Below are 27008 nucleotides of genomic sequence, written 5' to 3'. Positions count from 1 at the left end.
CCTACCAAAACCGACCCGCGAGTGATTTTTTTGGGGGAGAAAAATAAATAAATAAATAAATATATATATATACATACATACACACAGCAAAATCACCAGGAATTCAGAAAAAAAAAATGACTGAAAGAATAAACGTTTTGTTTTCGAAATGATAGTTTCCGGATTTGACCATATTAATGACCCAAGGCTAGTATTTCTGTGTGTTATTATAATTAAGTCTATGATTTGATAGAGCAGTCTGACTGAGCGGTGGTAGGCAGCAGCAGGCTCGTAAGCATTCATTCAAACAGCACTTTACTGCGTTTGCCAGCAGCTCTTCGCAATGCTTCAAGCATTGCGCTGTTTATGACTTCAAACCTATCAACTCTCCACTCGAGATTAGGCTTGCAATACTAAAGTATCTATTAGAACATCCAATAGTCAAAGGTATATGAAATACAAATGGTATAGAGAGAAATAGTCCTATAATAACTACATCCTAAAACTTCTTACCTGGAAATATTGAAGACTCATGTTAAAAGGAACCACCAGCTTTCAAATGTTATCATGTTCTGAGCAAGGAACTGAAACGTTAGCTTACTTACATGGCACATATTGCACTTTTACTTTCTTCTCCAACAGTTTGTTTTTGCATTATTTAAACCAAATTGAACATGTTTCATTATTTATTTGAGACGAATTTGATTTCATTGATGTATTATATTAAGTTAAAATAAAAGTGTTCATTGTTCATTCAGTATTGTTGTAATTGGCATTATTACAAATATATATATATATATATATATATATATATATATATATATATATATATATATATATATATATATAAAAATCTGCCGATTAATTGGTATTGGCTTTTTTTGGTCCTCCAATAATTGGTATCGGTGTCGGAAAATCTTAAATCGGTCGACCTCTAAAAGAGAGGGGTTGATAGAGAGAATGTTGAGAGAGAAAGGTGGATACAGAGAGAAATAGAACGTGTTAGAGCCATGCAGCCAGAGAAGAGGGAGGGAGGGTGGGCGAGGTGAGTAGGAAGGGCTATTAGTGCTCAGAGACGGAGCGAGTGAGAGTGGGAGAGGGAAAGAGGCGAGAGAGCGCAGCACAGCCAGAGAGCAGAACAGTGGTCTCTCTACTCCAGCCTGGATCCTTACACACATCTCATTGAGACCAGTCCCGGGAAACAGACCCTGAGGACTTAACTACACCATCTTGCCCGTCACACACAGCCAGAGACCGACTCAGCAGCTTCTGGTCCTTTCCTCTCTCTATCTCTTCCTCCGTCACTCTACCTGGGAGAGAGTGTTCCACCTGGCTATCTATGCTGACAGTGCTTTGAGGTAGAGCACGGACACACGACTACCTCAGAGGACAAGGTAAACATCTATCACTGATTCCTCCATTCTCTGTTACAATAGCGCGCTTGATATCGAATGTCAGTCTGTACACTGACGCAAATAAATGCATTTCAGATGCGTTCAAAAACTACCTCAAAATGACAACAGTAATGACTTAATTTCTTGACAAAACCACTCTCATTTTCTACCTCTGCTGAACCGTGAGGAACGGCTGTCAAAACGCCACCATACTGTACAGTATGTGCACACTAATCGGCAGAGTTCAAAAGAACAACTGGAGCAAAAAGCCTGCAGACTTCTCACTTGCATTGAACCAACAGACAAAGAACCACCAGCCGTGTGCGCTCACTGCATGTACAGAACCCATAGCGCTCTAGCACAGTCTCTGCCTGTCTGCTCCGCCAGCCTACAGTCGCACAGTAGAGAGATAACTTGACCAACAGAGCACAGTCTCACCCAAAGGGATTATATTTCCGCTCCCTCTCCTGCCTGCCCACTTACTCAACGCTCTGCTGCTAATGTTAAGCATCACTTATGAGCGCGGCGTCTCTGAAGCCTTGCTCTTAGCGCGGTGCAAACACACCGCTCTCATAACAGCCTGAGCCTTCCACTCATCTCCCACACGTAGAGAGACACACACACGTAGACACACACACCAAATACACCTTCTCAGAGTGCTCTGTGAGCTGTCATGCGTGCAAGTGAAGAACTGAAAGCCAGGGGCTTAACCTCCGTGTGCAGTGCCACGGTGTGAAATGACAGAAACCAAACCACGTGCTCGGTGTCATACGGATCCCACACGGTCGTGTTCCGTGTCATACGGATCCCAAACTGTCGTGTTCCGTGTCATACGGATCCCAAACTGTCGTGTTCCGTGTCATACGGATCCCAAACTGTCATGTTCCGTGTCATACGGATCCCAAACTGTCATGTTCCGTGTCATGACGATCATACACTGTCATGTTCCATGTCATACGGATCATGCAGTGTTATATGCTCTGTGTCATATGGATCATACACTGTCATGTTCTATGTCATACGGATCATACTCTCTGTCATATGAGTTTCTCTCTTCTCCCAGTAGCACTACCACTCTCTGGCCCTCTCGAGCTTCTGTTCACACACAGCCAAACAGCCACAGCAAGAGATGAAGACAGAGAGATGAAGACAGAGAGAGAGCGAGAGAGAGAGCAAGAGGGAGAGCAAGAGGGAGAGCGAGCAAGAGGGAGCAAGTGAGTGAGATGACAGAGGAGGGAGGGAGCCTGCACAAAGGACCAGTTCAAAGACTGAGGGCTCATTTGTCAAACAAACGCATGACAGAGACTTCAGTATCAAGAACAGCAGATGGCCTTGAATAGCCAACGGTATAATAAGTAAGACATCCACTATGAATCAAACAAGAGATAGAACACCTCTCTCTTTATGTCTCTTCATCCCTCTTCATCCCCTTTTCTTGGGGGAGGATCATTAATTCAATAAAAACCCAAATTAGAGGTTATTAACAAAACACACTATAACAGACAGGCAGATCTATCACTGGGTTAACTTAACGTACAGTTACTGATACAGCTCAACAGACTGTCTGGATAATGATCATTTGGGTCTGATATGTCATGACACACTTTCTTCTCATTCATTGTCCTCCTATCATTTACGTCTCTTCCTCTCTCCATCTTTTCTTTTTGTTCTCCAGGACGACGATTGAGGGAGGAAAAATAAACAGAAGGATGATGATGTCGTCCACTGATTTGTCCCCCTCTCTGACTCTATGTTAGAAAGAGAGAGAGAGAGAACGCACCAAATGCCACATAGGTGGCGGCCCAGTGTTCTAATATATTCTCCTCCCTCTCCAAAGTAGCTAATGACCTTCCTCCCAGCCTGGTCTGAATTTGTACAAGGTGCCACAGCACTGAGGTGATCCTGCCTCACTCCAGTGGAATTACAAGGTGTGAGGAGAAGGAAAAGGCCATTGACCTTTGCTCCGCTCTCTGGAAGGTGATGGAGGGGTGTTTCTGAAGGGTGTCGGGGGGGGGGGATACGTACAGAAGGAAAAGGGGAGGACAGTTGAGTATCAGCCAGGCACTGCTCTGGCTCTGTTAAGATCCAAGGAGGACTACAGATCAAATAACAAAGAACAACGAGCAGCTGCCTAAAAGAAACCATTCATTTAGTAAAACACGTGGATGGACGCTACAATGCACATCCTCTCCCTACCCACTGCGGACGACCGGTGAATGTGTTTCTGCGTTTAATGAATCCTCAGTGCTTCTCCCTAACCGGAATACAGTGTTTTTATTGGATGTACGAGAGCACAGACTAGTCCTCTGTGATCCATCACTGTTGTTTGCAGCCTCTGGGGTAAAACAAAACCGAGAAATGTTTTGAAGGTGGACTGCTTTTTCTCTCATGGTGGAGCTGAATTTGAAATAGAAAAGGAAGGATTCAAGAAGCACAGTTTCAGCTTGCTCCAACTGCACTCATCGGCACCATCATCTCCCCGTTATTTTGACAAAGGGCTGCACCATTAGGATTAAACGTGTGCCAAGTGGAGATTCCTGCTGCTACTACATAAGTATTATGATTACTACTACTACAGAACTATGGTTGGAGCTTATGATTTCCTATTGAGGCCTCAGCAAGTCGGCTCTGGCTGGTTCATGGACTTTTGAAGGGGAGACGGCACACGAGGGAGGGGTGAGTACAGTGCGTCTGTAATATGATTGCTTACGGAGCCACAAAAGGACAGTCTTTTTGGACAGTCCTTCTCTGGACAGATCACACAGGAAACGGTTATATCTAGAAATAAAAGCAAAGCAAGGACATTAATTACTGAAATACCTAAGGACATGGACACATTTGATCAAAGTAGCCACAAAACACAACTCTAAACCTAATGTAACAACAAAACACTGACATCACTATTAGTTCCAGTCAGCAAAGAATTTAACACTTGATAAAGGTGTCAGCAATGAAGGAATAAAGGCAGAGTACTCATGTTTCACTCTTTCCACAAAGAGAAAAACTTATCATGCACAGCAGAAAAACATTTTTTTTAAAGCACAACGGAAAGCTGCGGAAGTTGGCTCTTTGACTTATAATTGACACCTTTTGAAAGATTCCATCAAGATGACATCACAAAACGAGTTTGTGATTGAAACTTCCACACTCGAAAAGGTTCACACGTCGGCCACATTTCACAGGTAAAAATACACTCAGACGAAGTCCCAGACACAAAAACAGACAGACAGATTGACATTTAAAAAGAATAGAAATAGCCTATTCTTCACTGTTGTATGCTCCCATATAACCTAGTTTCAACTTCCTGAAGATACAGGAGATGACAATGAGACACATAAGACATAGATGAAAGGAAGTCAAGAGTCATGTATGCTATACACTTTTGTGGTGAAACACAACACCTTTACCCCCCCCCCCCCCCATATATATGTTAATGCAATCAGTCCCGGTTCTGATCCCTCTCCTTTCCCTCCTCTCTCTGTGTCACCACGTCTCTCTAGGATAATGCATACCCCTCCTGTGCTGAACTCAGAAGCCGCCATGAGCAACGTTACTGTCCTCGACACCTCGGAACCCTCTGACCTTGATATGACCCAGTCTGCCGCCCCCTACCCCGTCAGCTTCCAGGTACACGCTCACATCACATCTACTTTCTTTAAAACTTAGTTCCACGTCAGTTACCGTGATTAAAGCAGTGATCACAGAAAATCTATTTTCACGATAAAAGCAGATTTCACGATTAAAGCAGATTTCACGATTAAAGCCTACAGTTGAAGTCGGAAGTTTACATACACCTTAGCCAAATACATTTAATCTCAGTTTCACAATTCCTGACATTTAATCCTAGTAAAAATTCCCTCTTAGGTCAGTTAGGATCACCACTATATTTTAAGAATGTGAAATGTCCGAATAATAGTAGAGAGAATTATTTATTTCAGCTTTTATTTATTTCATCACATTCCCAGTGGGTCAGAAGTTTACATACATTCAATTAGTATTTGATAGCATTGCCTTTATATTGTTTAACTTGGGTCAAACGTTTCAGGTAGACTTCCACAAGCTTCCCACAATAAGTTGGGTGAATTTTGACCCATTCCTCCTGACAGAGCTGGTGTAACCGAGTCAGGTTTGTAGGCCTCCTTGCTTGCACACACTTTTTCAGTTCTGCCAAAAAATTATCTATGGGATTGAGGTCAGGGCTTTGTGATGGCCTCTCCAATGCCTTGGCTTTGTTGTCCTTAAGCCATTGTGCCACAACTTTGGAAGTATGCTTGGGGTCATAGTCCATTTGGAAGACCCATTTGAGACCAAGCTTTAACTTCCTGACTGATGTCTTGAGATGTTGCTTCAATATATCCACATAATTCTCTTTCATCATGATGCCATCTATTTTGTGAAGTGTTCCAGTCCCTCTTGCAGCAAAGCACCCCCACAACATGATGCTGCCACCCCCGTGCTTCACGGTTCGGATGGTGTTCTTCAGCTTGCAAGCTTCCCCCTTCTTCCTCCAAACATAACAATGGTCATTATGGCCAAACAGTTCTATTTTTGTTTCATCAGAGGACATTTCTCCAAAAAGTACCATCTTTGTCACCATGTGCAGTTGCAAACCGTAGTCTGGCTTTTTTTATGGCGGTTTTGGAGCAGTGGCTTCTTCCTTGCTGAGCAGCCTTTCAGGATATGTCGATATAGGACTTGTTTTACTGTGGCTATAGATACTTTTGTACCTGTTTCCTCCAGCATCTTCACAAGGTCCTTTGCTGTTGTTCTGGGATTGAGTTGCACTTTTCGCAACAAAGTACGTTAATCTCTAAGAGACAGTACGCGTCTCCATCTTGAGCGGTATGACGGCTGCTTGGTCCCATGGTGTTTATACTTGCGTAATATTGTTTGTACAGATGAACGTGATACCTTCAGGCATTTGGAAATTGCTCCCAAGGATGAACCAGACTAGTGGAGGTCTACAATTGTTTTTCTGAAGTCTTGGCTGATTTCTTTTGATTTTCCCATGATGTCAAGCAAAGAGGCACTGAGTTTGAAGGTAAGCCTTGAAATAAATCCACAGGTACACCTCCAATTTACTCAAATGATGTCAATAAGCCTATCAGAAGCTTCTAAAGCCATTACATCATTTTCTGGAATTTTCCATGTTGTTTAAAGGCACAGTCAACTTAGCGTATGTAAACCCCTGACACACTGAAATTATAAGTGAAATAATCGGTCTGTAAACAATTGTTGGAAAAATGACTTTTGTCATTCAAAGTAGATGTCCTAACAGACTTGCCAAAACTATAGTTTGTTAACAAGATATTTGTGGAGTGGTTGAAAAACGAGTTTCAATGACTCCAACTTGTGTGTGTAAACTTCCGACTTAAACTGTATATCGCAATGAAAGCAGTTATCACAATGAAATTGGTTATCATGATACAAGCAGATATTACAATACTATTATTGTGATAGCATTTAGTTTTACGATAATGATACTATTATCCTCCAGGTGTCGCTGACAGGGTTCCTGCTGCTGGAGATCGTGCTGGGCCTAAGCAGTAACCTGACAGTGCTGGTCCTCTACTGCATGAAGCAGAACCTCATCACCTCCGTGTCCAACATCGTCACCATGAATCTCCACGTCCTAGACGTACTAGTGAGTGTCAGTATTTGATGTTTCCATTAGGCACGGGCCTCGGATCAGTGAAAATACAAACTTTAACCATTGGGAGGGAGAACACAAAACTGACCTTAGATCAATGTGTGGGGAAAATTCCAGTGAGTGTCTAAAATGAGATGATTGCAGTGAAATTGGTCTGTGACAAATTTCAAGATTCTTCAGGAATCTGTAGAAGGAGACAAATTTAACTAATAATAATCTTTATCCGTATTTATCTCTCTGGTTCCAGGTGTGTGTGTCTTGCATCCCTCTGACTGCCGTGGTAATACTCCTCCCCCTAGAGGCTGATACAGCACTGGTCTGCTGCTTCCACGAGGCCTGTGTCTCCTTCGCTAGCGTAGCCACTGCCTCGAACGTGCTAGCCATCACTGTCGACCGCTACGACATCTCAGTGCGTCCAGCCAACCGCATGCTAACCATGGGCCGCGCCGTGGCTCTGCTGGGCTTCATTTGGGCTATGTCCTTCTTCAGTTTCCTGGTCCCCTTCATGGAGGTGGGCTTCTTCAGCGATTTTGGCTCCGAGTTTGTCAACCAGACTGCAGTTGCCTCTGTGGTCCATACTAATGAGTACTACACAGAGCTGGGGCTGTACTACCACCTCTTGGCTCAGATCCCCATCTTCTTCTTCACAGCCGTAGTCATGCTGGTGACCTACTACAAGATACTCCAGGCACTGAACATCCGCATCGGGACGCGCTTCCAACACAACCAGCCCAAGAAGAAGCAGCGCAAGAAGAAGACCATCTCCTTGACCACCGCAACGCAGGTGGAATCTACAGATGCGTCCCAGGGCAGCGGGGCGGTCAGAGGGGGCGGAAACCCACCTGCTGTCCTGTCCATGCGGACCTCCGTCTCCGTTCTCATGGCTCTGCGCAGGGCCGTTAAACGCCACCGGGAACGGCGGGAGAGGCAGAAACGAGTCTTCAGGATGTCCCTACTCATCATCTCCACCTTCCTGCTCTGCTGGACGCCAATCACAGTCCTCAACACAGTCATCCTCAGCGCAGGGCCCTCAGACTTCATGGTCAAGTTGCGGTTGGGTTTCCTGGTCATGGCCTACGGGACGACCATCTTCCACCCGCTGCTCTACGCCTTCACCAGGCAAAAGTTCCAGAAGGTGTTGAAGAGCAAGATGAAGAGGGTGGTGTCCGTGGTGGAGGCTGAGCCCATGCCCAACAACGTGGTCATTCACAACTCCTGGATCGACCCCAAGAGGAACAACAAGAAAGTCACCTTCGAGGAGACTGAGGTCAGGCAGAAGTGTCTATCTTCCCAGGACCTGGAATCAAACAACATCGTCTGTCTTCCATGATAAGGCTATAGTGCATCGTGAAGATTGGCGCGGCTTGGGGGCAGTTAAGTCGAAAGACATACCTCTCAACAGAGGTGGCAGAGTGGGATAACTTGGAATAAGCTATGTCCATCTTCAGAGAAAGTGGAATAAAGAGAATTTCTGAGAAGCCATTGAATATCTGCATGGCTAGAGGGAGTTGGTAGACATGAGTCTGAGCCAAGGTCAAGACAGAAAAGCTTCGGTTCAGAAGATGCAGAATAAGACAATGTGGATTATGAGGACGTGAAATAAGAATACAATGGAATAAGCAACGGACACATACAGGGTGACAAAACATTATCAGGAACCGACTCATTTTAAAAAGAGAAACCACTTATCCAAAGCAGTAATGTAAATGGAAGTGTTTTACCTGTATAGTTTCCCTAAAGGGGATCATTTATTACTATTTATTGGAAGAGGTTGATGCGGTGTCAAGGACAATTTAAACAAAGTACTGTACCTACTGCATGGTGTTGTTATAGTCCGTAACATAATTATTGTGTATAGTCATGTACAGTGTATAGAATAAATATATGTTTACAACACAAAGGAAAGATTCACCCATTTTGAATGTTATATTGTATTGTGCATCTCTGAGCTATGAACAATGATGCAAAATGCGTCAGACTGTATTTCTGCCTGCTTGAATGGCCTTTTAGCTCAGATACACATGAAAACAAATGACCCCTGGAATCGATAGAACATAGACAAATATGATATAACATTTAAAATAGGTGACTTTAGTATTTGTCCTTTTATAATAAATAACATGGAAAAAGTTTAGAGGCCATTCTGTTGGGTATTCTGGTTAAAGGGCCTTCTGTCACATATTCCCCACTTCACTATGCTTTTGTAAACTTGGCCACTAAGGCACAGATGACATCAACTCAGTGTAGCGTCACAAATATTTACAGGTGAAATTCCACTTCCCCCTTTCCTGTCCTCTGAGAGTCTCTTTCCATGTGCCTGTTATATGTGTGATTTAGTGTAAGATGGAGGGATAGAAACAGAGGCAAGCAGCACTTTACAACCTAAGCGAGAGGCTGCAATCTGAATCACAATCACAGCATTACTAAGACATGACCTTATGATTTCAACACATAATCAGCGCCTGTAGCCTAACCATCCAGCTGCTCTACCGGCCGTAACACAGCTGTTATGCTACTTCTCTTATTATCTAGCCACAGGCCGGGGTGAAGAGAACAGCATGGCTGCCAAAACTGAAGCCTGCTTCCTTTCATAATCACACTGAGGCCAACTGGCAAATCAATCTGTATTTTCTGGTTGGAGTTGGAGGACACAGAGTGAGCGAGTGACTGAGGACTCGGACCTACTGCAGTCCATAGCGCTTAGCAAGGCTGGGGCAAGTGGGGGGAGAATTCTGAAGTGGTCTAGTCACGGGCTATGTGGTGTTGATACGACACTCGCCACAACACTTGCCCTTGCCTCTCTCCCCTCTCTCCCACGCTTGATGCCTTGTGATTACCAAGGCTAGGACTGCTAGCTAGATCATAAAGGCTGACTGTGGCAGGCGATGCATCACAATCACTCTCCCTCCCCGCCGCCATCATGACACGGGAAGGTCAAGGTGGTTTACCCTATTCTATTCTGTGTCAGAGATGCGGTCACGCACGCACGCACGCACACACACACACACACAATACCAATGCACTGTACCTAGCAATCTGTTCAGCTGAGAGAGGGCATCTAGATGCTAGGAAGGGGAGGGGATGTGAGCGAGGGGAGAAATGTCTGGACACTTAAAGAATGACTCATATTCTGTAATGCATTCAAGGTTAAAAACATTTTGTCTAAACTGCCATTCAAGATGTCCTTGCAATGTTTGTATTGGGCAAGTGTGTGTAAAATGTACATCCCTCTCATATCTCTCGGCCGATGAGATAATAGGGTACATTTCCTTTGAGGAATTCTTTTTTTGACCTACACAGTGTGTGGGGTGTGGTCATATGCCATATCAGTCAAGGCACCATGTGAGGTCAGGAAGAGAACGGCGTAAAAAAAACTACAAAAAAAACTCTGTGGAACAGTTTGGCTGGGCGTCAACCGCCCCACTCTGTAGAGGTCAGAGTGGCTCTATGCTTTGGGTATGGTATGCAGCCAAGCTTTCTGTTTTAGAACCCTCATCGAATGGCCCTCTGAGTCTCCTAAAAATCACTTTGTCTCCATGAGCATTTTAAGAGCTGGGGCACTTTGCTGGCTGTTTGCCAGCAAGCAGCACTAAAGACAGGTTGGCGAAGTTGATTGAAGATCCATCTAACTGTTCATTACAGGTTGGCTCGCTCCTCAGGCGCCATTACCAAATGAACGCGAGAACCACTTGTCTACATGAAGTAAATGAGTAATGCATAGACAAACCAACACTTTACCACAATCTTCACAACTTGACTGATTGTCTATGCCTACATAGAGGATGTGCACACTGCACAGGTTCACGAAAGTTAGATTCCAGGCTACATTTCATTGGTCGAAAACATCAAGCCTATTCTTTATATAGGCCTCGGCTATCGGTCTCTACATGAGTAGAGTGCCGAGGAGGATACATTGAACAGCTATCCTCTCTGAAGTAGCAGAGTAATCTCGCCTGTCTAAGCGATCAGTCTCACAGAACTCTGAGTCATCAGACCGGAGTGGAGCAGAATTCTATTCTAGAATGAAATGAAGAAAAATGAGCCTAGACAGAGGATGTCAAAACCACCAAACATTCTTCAGGAAATATAGACCTATCAGCATTGCCAGCTGGGGAGCCAAATGGAATTTACTGATAAGATTGGAACAGTTGGTTCAACCTCTCATGAATACTTCCTAGGGTGTTTGGTGACATCATCTTAATCCTGTATGTCATCCCGGGCGCTACCTGGAAAACTACTCAGAGTAGGCCTATCTGACTGAAATATCCGCCTCTGGTCCTCTGGACCACACCATTTCCCACCCTCTTAGCTCACTTACTGCACCCCAGGCCCCCTCTCTCTCTTCCATCTCTCACTCTCTCTCCTTACCTTTCCATCTATACAGTATCTCTCTCCTCTGTTCCCTCTAACAACACTCAGCCCAGGGTCGCACGTGGCCGATAAGAGGAGTGCTTTTGATCCCGGAGGCCCTGCGTTTTCTAGTGTTCTGGAGTGTTCTGTGTGACAGGGTTGTTATGTAAAAGGTTGTTATGCATTTGTTATGTATGACCAAAAAAGGTCTAGCTCATATGAGGAGAGGTGTTTTGTGGTGCTGGGCCTCTCAATGGCTTAGCCAACTGCCAACTATACTTTGTCAATAAATTGAACACAATGAATTGCATTTCCATCCTTGTCCCCCTTTCTTCAATCTTCCCTCTCTTCTCTGTTATCCCTCCTTCCTTTCCTCCACTCCCATGTGAGTAGCCTCTGTCTGACTGACAGTCAGGACCATTGTGTCATTATAGCTGGTCTCTGGGGCTGGCTGCTGTGACTGACGGTTACCACAGTGACTGACACTTCATCCGCTCTGACTGACAGCCAGGGCTGTGGTCCCAAGGCAGCGGAAACCAATAAAGCCGAGATATGAGAGGAAGACGACATAGACACGACTGGATTAAAATTTGCCAAAGATATGGAGTCAAATGAGACAATGCAGTACCACCAAATTATTGCTCGATGACATCATATGCAGTCACACTGAAAATACAATGAACAAACATATAAAACACAACATGTGAAGTGTTGGTCCCATGTTTCATGAGCTGAAATAAAAGATCCCTGAAATGTTCCATACGCACAAAAAGCTTCTCTCTCAAATTTTGTGCTCACATTTGTTTACATCCCTGTTGGTGAGCATGTCTCCTTTGCCAAGATAATCCATCCACCTGACTGGTGTGGCATATCAAGAAGCTGACTATACAGCATGATCACTACACATGTGCACCTTGTGCTGGGGACAATAAAAGGCCACTCTAAAATAGTCCGTTTTGTCACACAACACAATGCCATAGATGTCTTAAGTTTTGAGGGAGTGTGCAATAGGCATGCTGACAGTAGGAATGTCCACCAGAGCTGTTGCTCTATTTAATTTCTCTACCATAAGCAACCTCAAACTTCGTTTTTAGAATTTGGCAGTACGTCCAACCGGCCTCACAACCGCAGACCACATGTATAACGTTGTGTGGTCCAGCAGTTTGCTGATGTCAAAGTTGTGAACAGAGTGCCCCATGGTGGCGGTGGGGTTATGGTATGGGCAGGCATAAGCTACGGAAAACAAACACAACTGCATTTTATCGATGACAATTTGAATGCACAGAGATACCTTGACAGAAACCTTGAGGTCCATTCATCTGCCACCATCACTTAATGCTTCAGCATGATAATGCACGGCCAAATGTCGCAAGGATCTGTACACAATTCCTGGAAGCTGAAAATGACCCAGTTCTTCCATGGCCTGCATACTCACCAGACATGTCACCCATTGAGCATGTTTGGGATGCTCTGGATCGACATGTACGACAGAGTGTCCAGTTCCTGCCAATATCCAGCAACTTCGCACAGCCATTGAAGAAGATTAGGACAACATTCCACAGGCCACAATCAACAGCCTGATCAACTCGAAGCGAAGGAGATGTGTCATACTGCATGAGGCAAATGGTGGTCACACCAGATACTGACTGGTTGTCTGATCCACACCCCTACTTCATCTGTTCAGATGAATATCTGTATTCCCAGTCGTGAAATCCATAGAATTGGCGCTAATTCATTTATTGATTTCCTTCCTTATAGGATCTGTAACCCAAATCTTTGAAATGGTGGCATGTTGCATTTACTTTTTTGTTCAGTATAGTTTGTTTTCTATTATAAGTAGCAGATATTGAAAGTTGTAGTAAATTTGATCCAAGCCAAAGCCAATCCTACAACAGACGGCTACGATACGCGCAGTCCAACATCAGTGCAAACATCAGTGCAAATAAAGGGAATAGGGATGTGGCTTTTGATTCCCTCCTCAACAACAGCAGGCTGCTCTCTCTGTGTCCCCTCCATCCCGCCACCGCATCCACTTCAATCACTTTATTACATTCGGCAGGTGGCTCTCCCCCCAGTCACCCCCCTTCTGCAGCCATCCATCCCTTGTTTACTCACTCGTTCTTTCTCCACCATCCATCCCCCATCTGATCCCCTCTCCCTCTCCTCCTATTCAGTCTCTCCCTCTCCTCCCTCCTACCTGTTCAGTGTTCTCATCCCTGCCCAATGCTTTAGGCTGACAGAAGAAAGCACTCCAAATCACATTAGGCTGGCTGTGCTGTGTGATTGTATTAGGCCAGCAGCAGTATCAAGCCTGTAATTCAGGCCTATTATAATGTCCTGGCAGTTGAAGAAAGGGGGCTGAGAGTGGATTGAAGACTGAACGGCCGGTGCGGAAAATTACTGGCTGGAGATTGATTTCTGGCTCCGTTGAAAAGCTTGCTAAAAACAGGGAAAACAACCAGGGAGGTGTCTTGAGAGTCAAGAAAGAGGGAGGAGGAGGAGGTTGAGAGGAGGAGAGACAGCATGATGCCAACGAGAGAACAGTGACTCAATCAGCTTTCGTGTTCCATTCAGGCGGCAGTTCGAGCCGAGGTGGCCATTTGTTGTGTTTTGCCAGTCTCATTGTACCTACAGTAGATAATTGTCTAGTTCAACAGGTAGGCCTAAAGTTAGCCTACCGCCACCTCTCACCCTTAAAAACAATTGTATAGTTGTAACCAGATTGGACAGGATTGGTCCTGAAACTCTCCACAATAACAATTTCTGGTATTGGCGGAGTTGGGAAATTCCCACCAACATGATCATGTGAAACCCCACATGAAGTGAACTCAACAATGAACACACTCAAATCAGCTCTGCGGGACCAGAAGTCACAACTGAGTCAACAATCAAACTAATCTTATTTAGTGTGATAGAGAGAACTGTGTATTGTACTGTGAGAGAGACATTTGACAACATGACTCCAATGTGTGTGTGTGTGTAAAAGCCATATATCTTACTCTGAGCCCCTGGAGTCAGTGGTTCTTTGCTGTGTGTGTGTGTGTGTGTGTGTGTGTGTGTGTGTGTGTGTGTGTGTGTGTGTGTGTGTGTGTGTGTGTGTGTGCGCGAGCGAGTGTGTGCGTGTGTGAGGGCTGGCACAATTACCGTATAAGTGAGGGTTATAGATGAAGACCATCAAAAAAAAAACTGTCATAACCGTAAAAATAAATTTGACCGGTATACTCGTGGCTACACTCGCAATGGCTGCCTGTTATTGTGATGCAATCATTTCCACGGTAATGTAGAATGCTAATGAAAATTATGTTAACTGATGTGGTTCATTCAATGGAATGTATATTTTGTGTGTCAAAAAATAAATAAATCACAGCACATATTGATGGTTAGACTCCTTGCTTTTGCTTCCTGCTTCGCTCCTAAGGGTACACTCACAATGTTGTTGCTGTCATTTAGTAGACACTCTTATCCAGAGTGACTTACAGTTGTGAGCACATAAGTTCATACTTTTTTCACTCATATTGGTTCCCCGTCGTAATCAAACTCACAACCCTGGCGTTTCATTCTCTATCAACTGAGTCACATGAGATCCTGACCGTCACAGCCCTAGTGTGTGTGTGTGTGTGTGTGTGTGTACTAGCTCTTATAAAAGCCACATGATTCACATGCATGGAGAAACAGGAGTAGAACTAATAAATATGTACAAAGTGATTTCTGAAGAGGACATTGATTTTCTCTACCACCTCTCTTTCCCTGCATTGGTTAAATGCAAAATGCAATGAGACTCTTTCTGAGAAATTCACTGGAACCCCTGTCAGGGTACTGCAGTATAATGAAGACTACTGTTAATGTTAAAAGTCCCTCCAACCACAGCATATAAATACATTTGCATCGTACTTTGCTCTGCACTTGGCAGACAGAGTACTAGATTCAGCGTTCAGTCACCAGCACAGAGTGCAGAAAACAGGGACCGAATGCATCATTGTTCTCTGTTAGCCTACTTGGCTTGCGTTTGGTACAGTCTGTGAGGAATGATAACGGAGGTTACATTCCAAATGGCACCCTATTCCCTATGTAGTGCACAACTTTTGACAAGGGCCCATAGGGAGCTGGTCAAATGTGGTGTGCTATAGGGAATAGGGTGCCATTTGGGAGACGGTCAGAGATCATCACACTGCTCAACATTAAAAAACAAGATCTTATTTTGTGGTTCATTGCATACCATTCAATAGCAATCTATACATAGACTATACAATGGCCTGGTTTTCCTACTATACACAATCCCTTATCCATACATTGAATGGTAAATTGCATCCCTGAATGACTTTATAGCTCACTAGCTAAATGTAGAATATTGAGCACAACAACATCAACCCTAAGCTCTCGAAAACCCTTCTTCTCCGTATGTAAGGTTTTCAGCCATTACATTTGTCCACATTTGGCTCCATGTAAACTACAATTCTGACCATGTGTTTTAACGTTTAGAAACTTGAATAATGATCGCTTTCGCAACGTTTTCCTGAAACGCATGCTAATACGCCCCTTATCTTTCATGTCAGCGAGAAATAACCTTTCAAATAATAAAAGATACACTTCCTGTTGCAGTTTTGCACAGATCCATACACTGACGAACTACAATTCCTCCCCAGTTAGCTTACACAAATTAAGATTATGCTAGACAGCTAATTAGCACAGGTGGCGGCCTGTCTTCTGTGAACGAGCGCTGTAACATGGAGATATGGCCATGCGGAAACACTAACCCTAAACCCAATAAAAAGGTGGCCCAGTACATCACTGGGGCCAAGCTCCCTGCCATCCAGGACCTCTATACAAGGCAGTGTCAGAGGAAGGCCCTAAAAATTGTCAAAGACTCCAGCCACCCTAGTCATAGACTGTTCTCTCTGCTATCGCAAGGCAAGAGGTACCAGAGCGCCAAGTCTAGGTCCAAGAAGCTTCTGAACAGCTTCTACCCCCAAGCCATAAGACTTCTGAACACCTAATCAAATGGCTACCCAGACTATTTGCATTGCCTCCCCCACCTTTTACACCACTGCTACTCTCTGTTGTTATCATCTATGCAGTCACTTTAATAACTCTACCCACATGTACATATTACCTCAACTAACCAGTGTACCGGTACCCCCCCTGTATATAGTGTCGCTATTGTTATTTTACTGCTGCTCTTTAATTACTTGTTACTTTAATTTCTTATCCATAATTTTTTTATAACATTTTTTAACTGCATTGTTGGTTAGGGGCTCGTAAGTAAGCATTTCACTGTAACGTCTACACCTGTTGTATTCGGCGCATGTGACTAATACAATTTGATTCCATTATTAGTAGTTAAAAAGTGCTGTTTCTTTAGATAATCAAGCAAATTTTATTTGAACTCTGTCTGCCAATCATTGGTTTGATTGAAGCCAAATCCAACCTGAGTGACCTTACATACAGTGACCTTCAAGTGACTACACCAATCAGTGAAGAGTACGCCAGCATTTACCAACCTAGCGTGTTAGCAGAGGCTATAGTGAGATGTAAGCAGTGTCCGAGTCAAATCAGACAGTTCTCAAAAAACAAGGACGACCCAGGCACTATTCATATAATTAAAATGCCTTTATTAGAAAACATGTTCAATAGAACAAAATCTTTCCAAAAATATCAAGATAAAGGCATTTTAATTATATGAAGAGCACTCATTTTTTGATTGCCCAAAAAGCACTTTCCACCTACAGAACAAACATCTACTAACTAGTGTGTCCTTGCAGTGCTTCCTATCCTCCCTTTTCTTCTATAAGTCACTCACACAGCTCTTTGAGGCTCTGAGTGATCTCAACACCACTTACACCTTCTACAGTAGGCCTAAATGAGGGGAGTTTCACCTTAGTGTCAGTAGAATTATAGTGAATGAGCAGGGTCACTCACCCAGTTTGTTGAGGCTGATCTGGGCAGCCTTGGGGATCTCATCACCATCTACACCAGGGGTAGGCAACCCTGTTCCTGGAGTGCCGCATGTACTGGAGGATTTTGTTCCAACTACACCTGATCAACTGAGCGAACTGATCAGTTCAATGATTGCCTAAATTCAACACACCTGGCCTTCCAGGTCAGCTAAATCAAAAACATGAAGTGCCTGCGGCGCTCCAGGACCAGCGTTGCCTATCTCTGATCTACACTCTGTTTCCAGTAGGCCCAAGTGAGGTGAGTTAACCATGTCAGTGCTACAGTACCCAGTTCGTTGAGGCTTTGAGCAGCCTTGTCAGTAGTACAGTGTAGTGTATCAAAGGTGAACAGGCAGTGGTCACTCACCCAGTTCGTTGAGGCTCTGGGCAGCCTTGGTGATCTCCCTGCTTCCCCCCTGGAGCTGGCCCTGCAGACGCTTGGACAGGTACAGGATCCTGATGATCCTTCGCAGCAGATCACACGCCACCTGGGAAAAATAGGAAAATATATAACCAAACAAAATATAACCCCATCTGAACCAGTCTTTCTGAATCTCTATGAGAAGATGTGAGTGAACGTCAAAACTAATATGGAACGACCCTCTTTTTTTGTCATAATTGATTGAAGATCACTTATTGTAAATAATCTTGAATCAAATCACTGTCGACATTTCCAAGTATTTATTTTCCTATTGTAGCCTATATTGTAACAATAACGCCGACCATGGGCATATCAATAGTGGTAATAATAACAGTATGTCTAGCAGCATTGTGGAGCTGTGTCTGGGGCTGAAGGACACAGAGGTCAGCAGTGTGTTTGGGCTTAGTAGTGTGTTGGATGCAGCTAGAGAGCTGGGGGTCTGTCCCTTCAGCCTCTGTGTGTCTGTGTGTCCGTCCCAAGTGTCTGTGTGTCAGACTGATTGCTTTATCTGTGGGTGGCCGAGAAGCTTCCATTTTGTGAGCGAACACTAGACTAAAAGATAAACAAAGCACTCTCCTATTGCCCCTGGATTTATAGTCTGATCATTACCGGTCTCCTTCAGACCCACCTCACCCCAGTCCCACAGAGACGGACAGAATATACGCACAAACACCCTAACACCAAGGACATGACAGTCCCTGGGAGTGAAAAGTGAAAAAAGAGGAGGCACAGATATTGGTCCCACAGCACCACTGTCTGTCTGTCTGTCTGTATAAAATAATATAAAACATTGCAACTATTCTATTCAGAAATCACAGCACCCTCTCCTTTCACAAACCAGGCCGTGTTAAGATCCTACCAGCCTGGCATGCCTGCCTGCTACTAGTATCTTCTCTGCAGGATGAATGTCTGAGGTGTAGATAACAACAATAACACTCCACACACACACACACACACACACACACACGACAAAGCTGAGACAGACAGAGCATCAGAAGACAGACAGAGCGAACACAGAGACAGAGCCATGTTAGAGGAAAGAGCCAGTTAGAATCACAGTAACCTTTCTGACTGAAGCCATATTCCATCAATATTTAATAAGCCTTCCCCTCGACTCCACAGACAACGGAGCTGCAGTGTGTGGGCAGTGTGCGTAAGTTGACAGAGCCTGTAAACGCAGAGAGTCTCTATTTCGCTCTCTATCAGGCCGCGGTTACCCAGCCTCGGACAGGACTGGGTCAGGTTGATCACAAGAACAGGTCTTATTTTAAATCACCTGATTGCTTTTTACTGATTTCTTCTAAACGGGTGGCCACTGATAGCGAGGTGGATTAAAAACCACAACAGTGATGTCACAGGTTAAGATTGCAGATGCTATCTGAGAACAGGATCAAAGTAATGCTGTTTGAAAGGTTGAGATAACGTTGTAAACCTTTAACATGGCCTTTATGTATTAAATAGTGGAGGATTTACCAAGAAAAACAGATGGATTTGACATAACAGCTATGATTCCTGGTTTGAAGATCGCTCAGCCTCCATAAGCACAGTTCTATAAATCATCTATATAAATATACCTTTCTCCAAAGTGGTGGCGAGTGATTCCAAAATGGCAGGCATGTGCAACAAGAGTAAAAGCTGTCATATACAGTGCCTTGCAAAAGTATTCACCCCCTTCGCTACGAAGCCCCTAAAGATCTGGAATAAAATCCAACAATATATATATGTATATATACAGTGGGGCAAAAAAGTATTTAGTCAGCCACCAATTGTGCAAGTTCTCCCACTTAAAAAGATGAGAGAGGCTTGTAATTTATCACAGGTACACATCAACTATGACAGACAAAATGAGAAGAAAAAAAATCCAGAAAATCACATTGTAGGATTTTTTATGAATTTATTTGCAAATTATGGTGGAAAATAAGTATTTGGTCACCGACAAACAAGCAAGATTTCTGGCTCTCACAGACCTGTAACTTATTCTTTAAGAGGCTCCTCTGTCCTCCACTCATTACCTGTATTAATGACACCTGTTTGAACTTGTTATTAGTATAAAAGACACCTGTCCACAACCTCAAACAGTCACACTCCAAACTCCACTATGGCCAAGACCAAAGAGCTGTCAAAGGACACCAGAAACAAAATTGTAGACCTGCACCAGGCTGGGAAGACAATCTGCAATAGGTAAGCAGCTTGGTTTGAAGAAATCAACTGTGGGAGCAATTATTAGGAAATGGAAGACATACAAGACCACTGATACTCTCCCTCAATCTGGGGCTCCACGCAAGTTCTCACCCCGTGGGGTCAAAATGATCACAAGAACGGTGAGCAAAAATCCCAGAACCATACGGGGGGACCTAGTGAATGACCTGCAGAGAGCTGGGACCAAAGTAACAAAGCCTACCATCAGTAACACACTACGCCGCCAGGGACTCAAATCCTGCAGTGCCAGACGTGTCCCCCTGCTTAAGCCAGTACATGTCTAGGCTCGTCTGAAGTTTGCTAGAGAGCATTTGGATGATCCAGAAGAAGATTGGGAGAATGTCATATGGTCAGATGAAACCAAAATATAACTTTTTAGTAAAAACTCAACTCGTCGTGTTTGGAGGACAAAGAATGCTGAGTTGCATCCAAAGAACACCATACCTACTGTGAAGCATGGGGGTGGAAACATCATGCTTTGGGGCTGTTCTTCTGCAAAGGGACCAGGACGACTGATCCGTGTAAAGGAAAGAATAAATGGGGCCATGTATCGTGAGATTTTGAGTGAAAACCTCCTTCCATCAGCAAGGGCATTGCTGATGAAACGTGGCAGGGTCTTTCATCATGACAATGATCCCAAACACACCGCCTGGGCAACGAAGGAGTGACTTCGTAAGAAGCATTTCAAGGTCCTGGAGTGGCCTAGCCAGTCTCCAGATCTCAACCCCATAGAAAATCTTTGGAGGGAGTTGAAAGTCTGTGTTGCCCAGCAACAGCCCCAAAACATCACTGCTCTAGAGGAGACCTGCATGGAGGAATGGGCCTAAATAACAGCAACAGTGTGTGAAAACCTTGTGAAGACTTACAGAAAACATTTGACCCCTGTCATTGCCAACAAAGGGTATATAACAAAGTATTGAGATAAACTTTTGTTATTGACCGAATACTTATTTTCCACCATAATTTGCAAATAAATTCATTAAAAATCCTACAATGTGATTTTCTGGATTTTTTTCTTCTCATTTTGTCTGTCATAGATGAAGTGTACCTATGATGAAAATTACAGGCCTCTCTGATCTTTTTAAGTGGGAGAACTTGCACAATTGGTGGCTGACTAAATACTTTTTTGCCCCACTATGTATGTATGTATGTATGTATGTATGTATGTATATATATATATATATATATATATATATATATATATATATATATATATATATATATATATATATATATATATATATATATATATATATATATATATATATGCCTGGTCTGTGAGTTTTGGTGGGCGGCCCTCTCTTGGCAAGTTTGTTGTGGTGCCATATTCTTTATTTTTTTTTAGAATGGATTTAATGCTGCTCTGTGGGATGTTCAAAGTTTATTTTTTTTAATGGGAATGTGTATAAGCGTGTGTGTGTGTATGTATATATATATGAGGCAACAAAGAGACCAAAGATAACCCTGGAGGAGCTGCAATGCTCCACAGTGGAGGTTGGAGTATCTGTCCATAGAACCACTAAGCCGTACACTCCACAGAGCTGGGCTTTACGGATGAGTGGCCAGAAAAAAGCCATTGCTTAAAGAAAAAAATAAGCAAACATGTTTGGTGTTCGCCAAAAGGCATGTGGGAGACTCCCCAAACATATGGAAGAAGGCATCTGACCAGATGAGACTAAAATGTAGCTGTTTTGGCCATGAAGGAAAACGCTACGTCTGGAACAAACCCAACCACTCTCACATGACCCCGAGAACACCATTCCCACAGTGAATGAAGCATGGTGGTGGCAGCATCATGCTATGGGGGTGTTTTTCATCTGCAAGGACTGGGAAACTGGTCAGAATTGAAGGAATGATGGATGGTGCTAAATACAGGGAAATTCTTGAGGGAAACCTGTTTCAGTCTTCCAGAGATTTGAGACTGGGATGGAGGTTCACCTTCCAGCAGGACAATGACCCAAGCATACTGCTAAAGCAACACTCGAGTGGTTTAAGGGGAAACATGTAAATGTCTTGGAATGGCCTAGTCAAAGCACAGACCTCAATCGAATTGAGAATCTGTGGTGTGACTTAAAGATTGCTGTAAACCAGTGGAACCCATCCAACTTGAAGGAGCTGGAGCAGGTTTGCCTTGAAGAATGGGCAAAAATCCCAGTGGCTAAATGTGCCAAGCTTATAGAGACATATCCCAAGAGACTTGCAGCTGTAATTGCTGCAAAGTTGGCTCTACAAAGTATTGACTTGGGGGGGGTGAATAGTTATGCACGTTTTAGTTCTGTTTTTTCGTCTTAGTTCTTGATTGTTTCACAATAAAAAATATGTTGCATCTTCAAAGTGGTAAGCATGTTGTGGAAATCAAATGATACAAACCCCACAAAAATCCATTTTAATTCCAGGTTGCAAGGCAACAAAATAGGAAAAATGCCAAAGGGGGTGAATACTTTCGCAAGCCACTGTAATATTTGTGGTATTTAACGGTTAAATAAAAGTCAATGGGTAGATCGATGCTTGCATAAAACATATCATTGTTGTATCATTGTTGTAAACCATTGAGTACAGGGCACTCATATCATTACAGCATGATAGACACTGACACCAGCTATAGCTACATTTGTATTGACAGGTTAGAAGAGGACATCCCCAGAGCCATATACAGCTATATAGATCTCTATACGGCTCTGGGTTATTGTCATCTTTACAATTTAAAACAGGAGGATCCTGGAAACTGTCCAAGATGCATTAGGCGACCTTGACAATATGTACAGCACCTAACTTGACGTACCGGTCTTGAAAATGGGGAGTGAGACAATAAAAACCCAAGCAAATACTGTCTATACATTTCACTACCTCAGAAACATGGAAATCAAGTCCAGTGCAGAAGTAGAGATAATGCCAGAGTGCTGATAACAATAGAGAGGAAATCTTTCCCCCTGCTATTGAGCCTCAGTCCACAGCCATACAACAATACAAAACCCATCAACACAACAGATAGTATTATGCCTCTCAAACACAAGGAGATGGATGGATACCTGCAATCTGGCGAGCTGGGCAGTCCTGGCTACAATCTTATTGTAGGGGTCAACGATCTTTGTCCTTATCCTACGAGAGAAAACAAATAGCAGGTTGAGTGCTGTTATTAGAGGTCTGATTTTTGAGGGTCTCTGAACACATATTTTGCCTTGATCATTCCCTGTGATGATGTGTTATGGTATGTTATAGGCTTGGAGTAGGTAGATAATGCACCTAACCACTAGGTAAGATGTTGCTTCATCACCATAATGGTTGAGATTGGGGTTATGTTAATCTGGTCCAAGATCAGTTGTTAACCTACCTGTCCACAGCACCCTGCAGAGCAGCAATCCTGGTCTGCATCATCTGCAGGACCCCTGAGAAACAACACACAAACATCTCACTCAATTTATTGACATAAAAGTATATGATTGGCTTTTATGTAATGATGAAAGAGTATAAGATGCTTTGTGAACTTTCTAAATGTATGCACTCAGCTGACTGTCTCCTTGGTATTAAACACTTGAAACTTCTCGAGCTTTTGGTCTCAATTCCTTATTGCAAAGAGGTTGCAATAGCATTATTCTTTTTAACAATAATACAACATTATTCTCCTTTCAAATAGAACACAATCACTTCAAAACTGAGACACTCGCTGACATTTTTTACAATCGTGTGACAGCAGCGCCCCTTATGGAATGTCAACAGCACTACAATGACAGCATATATTCCAGCATAGGGGTTCTCAAACCTTTTGGGGCTGGGGAACCCTTTTGTGATAGCAAATTGATCAGGAACACCCTCATCATCAGAACACAAAAAAAATGGTCTACACTGAGTTTAACTGTGACGTCTGCAGTGCATAGCCAGACTAATCTAGTTTTGTGCCAGGGGAAAGAGCATTTAAAAGGGCCGCCATGGGGCAGAGATTTTTTGTTGCAGCTTTCAAGCTAAATACTGCAATTCTACACATTATGCCACAAACTTTAAATTACATTTACGTAAAAAATCTATATACAGTACCAGTCAAAAGTTTGGGTTCTCTTTACTTTAACTATTTTCTACATTGTAGAACAACAGTGAAGACATCACAACTATGAAATAACACATATGGAATCATGTATTAACCAAATAAGTGTTAAGCAAAGCAAAATATATTTTATATTCTTCAAATTAGCAACCCATTGCATTGATGAAAGCTTTGCACACTCTTGGCATTCTCTCAACCAGCTTCATGAGGTAGTCACCTGGAATGTCTTTCAATTAACAGGTGTGCCTTATTAAAAGTTTGTTTGTGAAATTTCTTTCCTTCTTAATGCATTTGAGCCAATCAGTTGTTTTGTGACAAGGATAGACCACAATCAGAAGATAGCCCTATTTGGTAAAAGGCCAAGTCCATATTATGGCAAGAACAGCTCAAATAAGCAAAGAGAAACGACAGTTCATCATTACTTTAAGACATGGAGGTCAGTCAATACAGAAAATGTCAGGAACTTTGAACGTTTCTTCAAGTGCAGTTGCAAAAACCATCAAGCGCTATGATGAAACTGGCTCTCACAAGGACCGCCACAGGAAAGGAAGACCCAGAGTTACATCTGCTGCAGAGGATACATTCATTAGAGTTACCAGCCTCAGAAATTGCAGCCCAAATAAATGCTTCACAGAGTTCAAGTAACAGACACATCTCAACATCAACTGTTCAGAGTAGACTGTGTGAATCAGGCCTTCATGGTTGAATTTCTGCAAAGAAACGACTACTAAAGGACACCATTAAGAAGAAGAGACTTGCTTGGGCCAAGAAGCACGAGCAATGGACATTAGACTGATGGAAATCTGTCCACTGGTCTGATATGTCCAAATTTGAGATTTTTGGTTCCAACCGCTGTGGTTTTGTGAAACACAGAGTAGGTGAAAGGATGATCTCCGCATGTGTGGTTCCCACCGTGAAGCATGCTGGAGGTGTTTTGCTGGTGACACTGTCTGTGATTTATTTAGAGTTCAAGGTATTACTTAACAAGCATGGCTACCACAGCATTCCGAGGCGATACGCCATCCCATCTGGTTTGCTCTTAGTGGGACTATCATTTGTTTTTCAACAGGACAATAATCCAACACACCTCCAGACTGTGTAAGGGCTATTTGAACAAGAAGGAGAGTGATGGAGTGCTGCATCAGATGACCTGGCCTTCACAATCACCCAACCTCAACCTAATTGAGATGGTTTGGGATGAGTTGGACCGCAGAGTGACGGAAAAGCAGCCAACAAGTGCCCAGCATATGTGGGAACTCCTTCAAGACTGTTGGGAATGCATTCCAGGTGAAGCTGGTTGAGAGAATGGTTCAGAGAATGCCAAAGCTGCCATCAAGGCAGCATACCACCCTGCATCCCACTGCTGGCTTACTTCTGAAGATAAGCAGGGTTAGTCCTGGGCAGTCCCTGGATGGGAGACCAGATGTTGTTGGAAGTGGTGTTGGAGGGCCAGTAGGAGGCACCCTTTCCTCTGGGCTAAAAAAATATGCCAATGCCCCAGGGCAGTGATTGGGGACATAACCCTGTGTAGGGTGCGGTCTTTCGGATGGGATGTTAAACAAGTATCCTGACTCTCAGTGGTCACTAAATATTCCCAATCTGTTCCTCGTACGGTTACCTAATCATCCCCAGTTTACAATTGGCGCATTCCTCTCCCCAGGTCGTTGCTGTAAATGAGAATGTGTTCTCAGTCAACTTACCTGGTAAAATAAGGGTTAATAAATAAAAGGCAAAGGGTGGCTTCTTTGATAAATATATTTTGGATTTGTTTATCACTTTTTTGTTACTACACGATTCCATGTGTTATTTCATTGTTTTGATGTTTTCACTATTATTCTACAATGTAGTAAAAAAAAAAGTTTTAATAAAAACACTTGAATGAGTAGGTTTGTCCAAACTTTTGACTGGTACTGTATATACTTGGTGGAGTACTGTGGATATCAATATCCCTGTGAGCCTCCCAGGCCCATGTTGTCCAGGGTTACATTTTAGATGAATAATATTATATTTTATCCACAGTACTTGTATTGTACTACACAGGGATCCGTGGCTTTTGGACATGGATCCCTTGGCCAAAAGCCCCTAGGGGCCCGCAGACCCCAGTTGAAAACCCCTGTTCCAAAAAGTCAGAAGTGCCATGATGATGACAAAAACAAATATGTGCTAAAGGTGTGTTACCTTCCAAAGACTCAATCCCAGTAGCTTGAGCAAGTAACTCCTCATGCCTGGCAACAACCTGACAAGAGAAATATTTACCACAGTCAGGAAGTCATTCAACACATAAAGGAAAAGTGTCTTTCCTACAGAAAATGTATACATACCAGCCATCAGTATAGAACAAACTGACTGGCTGATTAAACTAATAATCTATATAGATATGTCACTATGGGTCTCACATGTGTGAGATACAGTTGTGTGTGACAGATGATAGGTGTCACGTATACCTGGCTGTGGAGCTCCTTGTCCAGCTGACTGATGCCCTGAGCCAGCTTGGCCAGCTGTTCTGCAATGACAGCATGGTGGATGGCCTGGGCTGTGTACGTCTTCACGTCAAAGTCCTCTATGAGAAAATCAGCATAGCATTCTGGAGAAGAGGTGGATAAAAGGGAACAATTTATTAGCCATCCACTTCCTGGATTATTTTATCACAAGTAAAGAATATTGAAAAACGTAAACGATTATGACGCCTTGATGTCAGTCAATGATGGACTGCCCCGTCAACTCGGTAGCTCTCGTTCCTAAACGACTACGGAGCTGATACACCTAGCTGAATAAAACAAAACATACACCTACGTGAAGTAGAACTGATTGACAGAAAAGTATAGAAAATAAATGTTAAAATACATAATTTTACCATCACTTAGCAGCAAATTCGTTGAAGCTCCTCCACTACCCTCCATGTTTTCCACGTCATCACACGATGACGCATGATTTCAGCGACAGGAAATGAACCAAACCAAACATTTTATTCTTCAAAAGAAAATATCAAACGATCTGTATTTGGTACCAAAGTTCATTGTGATAACGTTATTTATTTATACTT

General features: G+C 43.2%; 2 protein-coding genes across 6 annotated transcripts in view; one reads left to right on the top strand and one right to left on the bottom strand.

Moving 5' to 3' along the window:
• The window catches only part of cog5 (component of oligomeric golgi complex 5), an 89864-nt gene extending 62918 nt beyond the window's left edge, over positions 1 to 26946 (bottom strand). The window contains exons 1-6 of the mRNA XM_020491075.2: positions 26820 to 26946; positions 26410 to 26549; positions 26144 to 26201; positions 23258 to 23312; positions 22956 to 23025; positions 17674 to 17794 (exon numbers count right to left, since the gene is read on the bottom strand). Of these exons, the coding sequence (XP_020346664.1) occupies positions 17674 to 17794; positions 22956 to 23025; positions 23258 to 23312; positions 26144 to 26201; positions 26410 to 26549; positions 26820 to 26865 (490 nt within the window). The 5' untranslated portion in view covers positions 26866 to 26946. The remainder of the gene's footprint in view (positions 1 to 17673; positions 17795 to 22955; positions 23026 to 23257; positions 23313 to 26143; positions 26202 to 26409; positions 26550 to 26819) is intronic.
• LOC109896250 (G-protein coupled receptor 22) lies at positions 1044 to 11687 on the top strand. 5 transcript variants are annotated; one of them, XM_031831884.1, is made up of 6 exons: positions 1044 to 1373; positions 2440 to 2587; positions 3049 to 4049; positions 4874 to 5000; positions 6871 to 7017; positions 7271 to 11687. In XM_031831884.1, the coding sequence occupies exons 4-6, from the start codon at positions 4878 to 4880 to the stop codon at positions 8351 to 8353; spliced, it is 1353 nt and encodes a 450-aa protein (XP_031687744.1). In that variant the 5' UTR covers positions 1044 to 1373; positions 2440 to 2587; positions 3049 to 4049; positions 4874 to 4877; the 3' UTR covers positions 8354 to 11687. The 5 variants fall into 5 exon arrangements, with proteins under 5 accessions (XP_031687744.1, XP_031687743.1, XP_031687742.1 ...); XM_031831882.1 differs by having other exon boundaries at positions 1063 to 1373; positions 2437 to 2587; XM_031831881.1 differs by having other exon boundaries at positions 1063 to 1373; positions 2437 to 2728.
• Positions 26947 to 27008: the final 62 nt, after the last annotated feature.

This window comes from Oncorhynchus kisutch, linkage group LG9 (genome assembly GCF_002021735.2).
Source record: "Oncorhynchus kisutch isolate 150728-3 linkage group LG9, Okis_V2, whole genome shotgun sequence".
Lineage (NCBI taxonomy): Eukaryota > Metazoa > Chordata > Actinopteri > Salmoniformes > Salmonidae > Oncorhynchus > Oncorhynchus kisutch.
Note: the sequence above shows the minus strand (reverse complement) of the source record. Positions and strands in the feature narration are given on the sequence as shown.

Bases quoted from the DNA above. Each gene is read 5' to 3' on its own strand.
- LOC109896250 (XM_031831884.1), top strand. From the start codon at position 4,878: ATGCATACCCCTCCTGTGCTGAACTCAGAAGCCGCCATGAGCAACGTT. The intron at 5,001-6,870 runs GTACACGCTCAC...ATTATCCTCCAG, and splicing joins CCTACCCCGTCAGCTTCCAG to GTGTCGCTGACAGGGTTCCT. The intron at 7,018-7,270 runs GTGAGTGTCAGT...CTCTGGTTCCAG, and splicing joins TCCACGTCCTAGACGTACTA to GTGTGTGTGTCTTGCATCCC.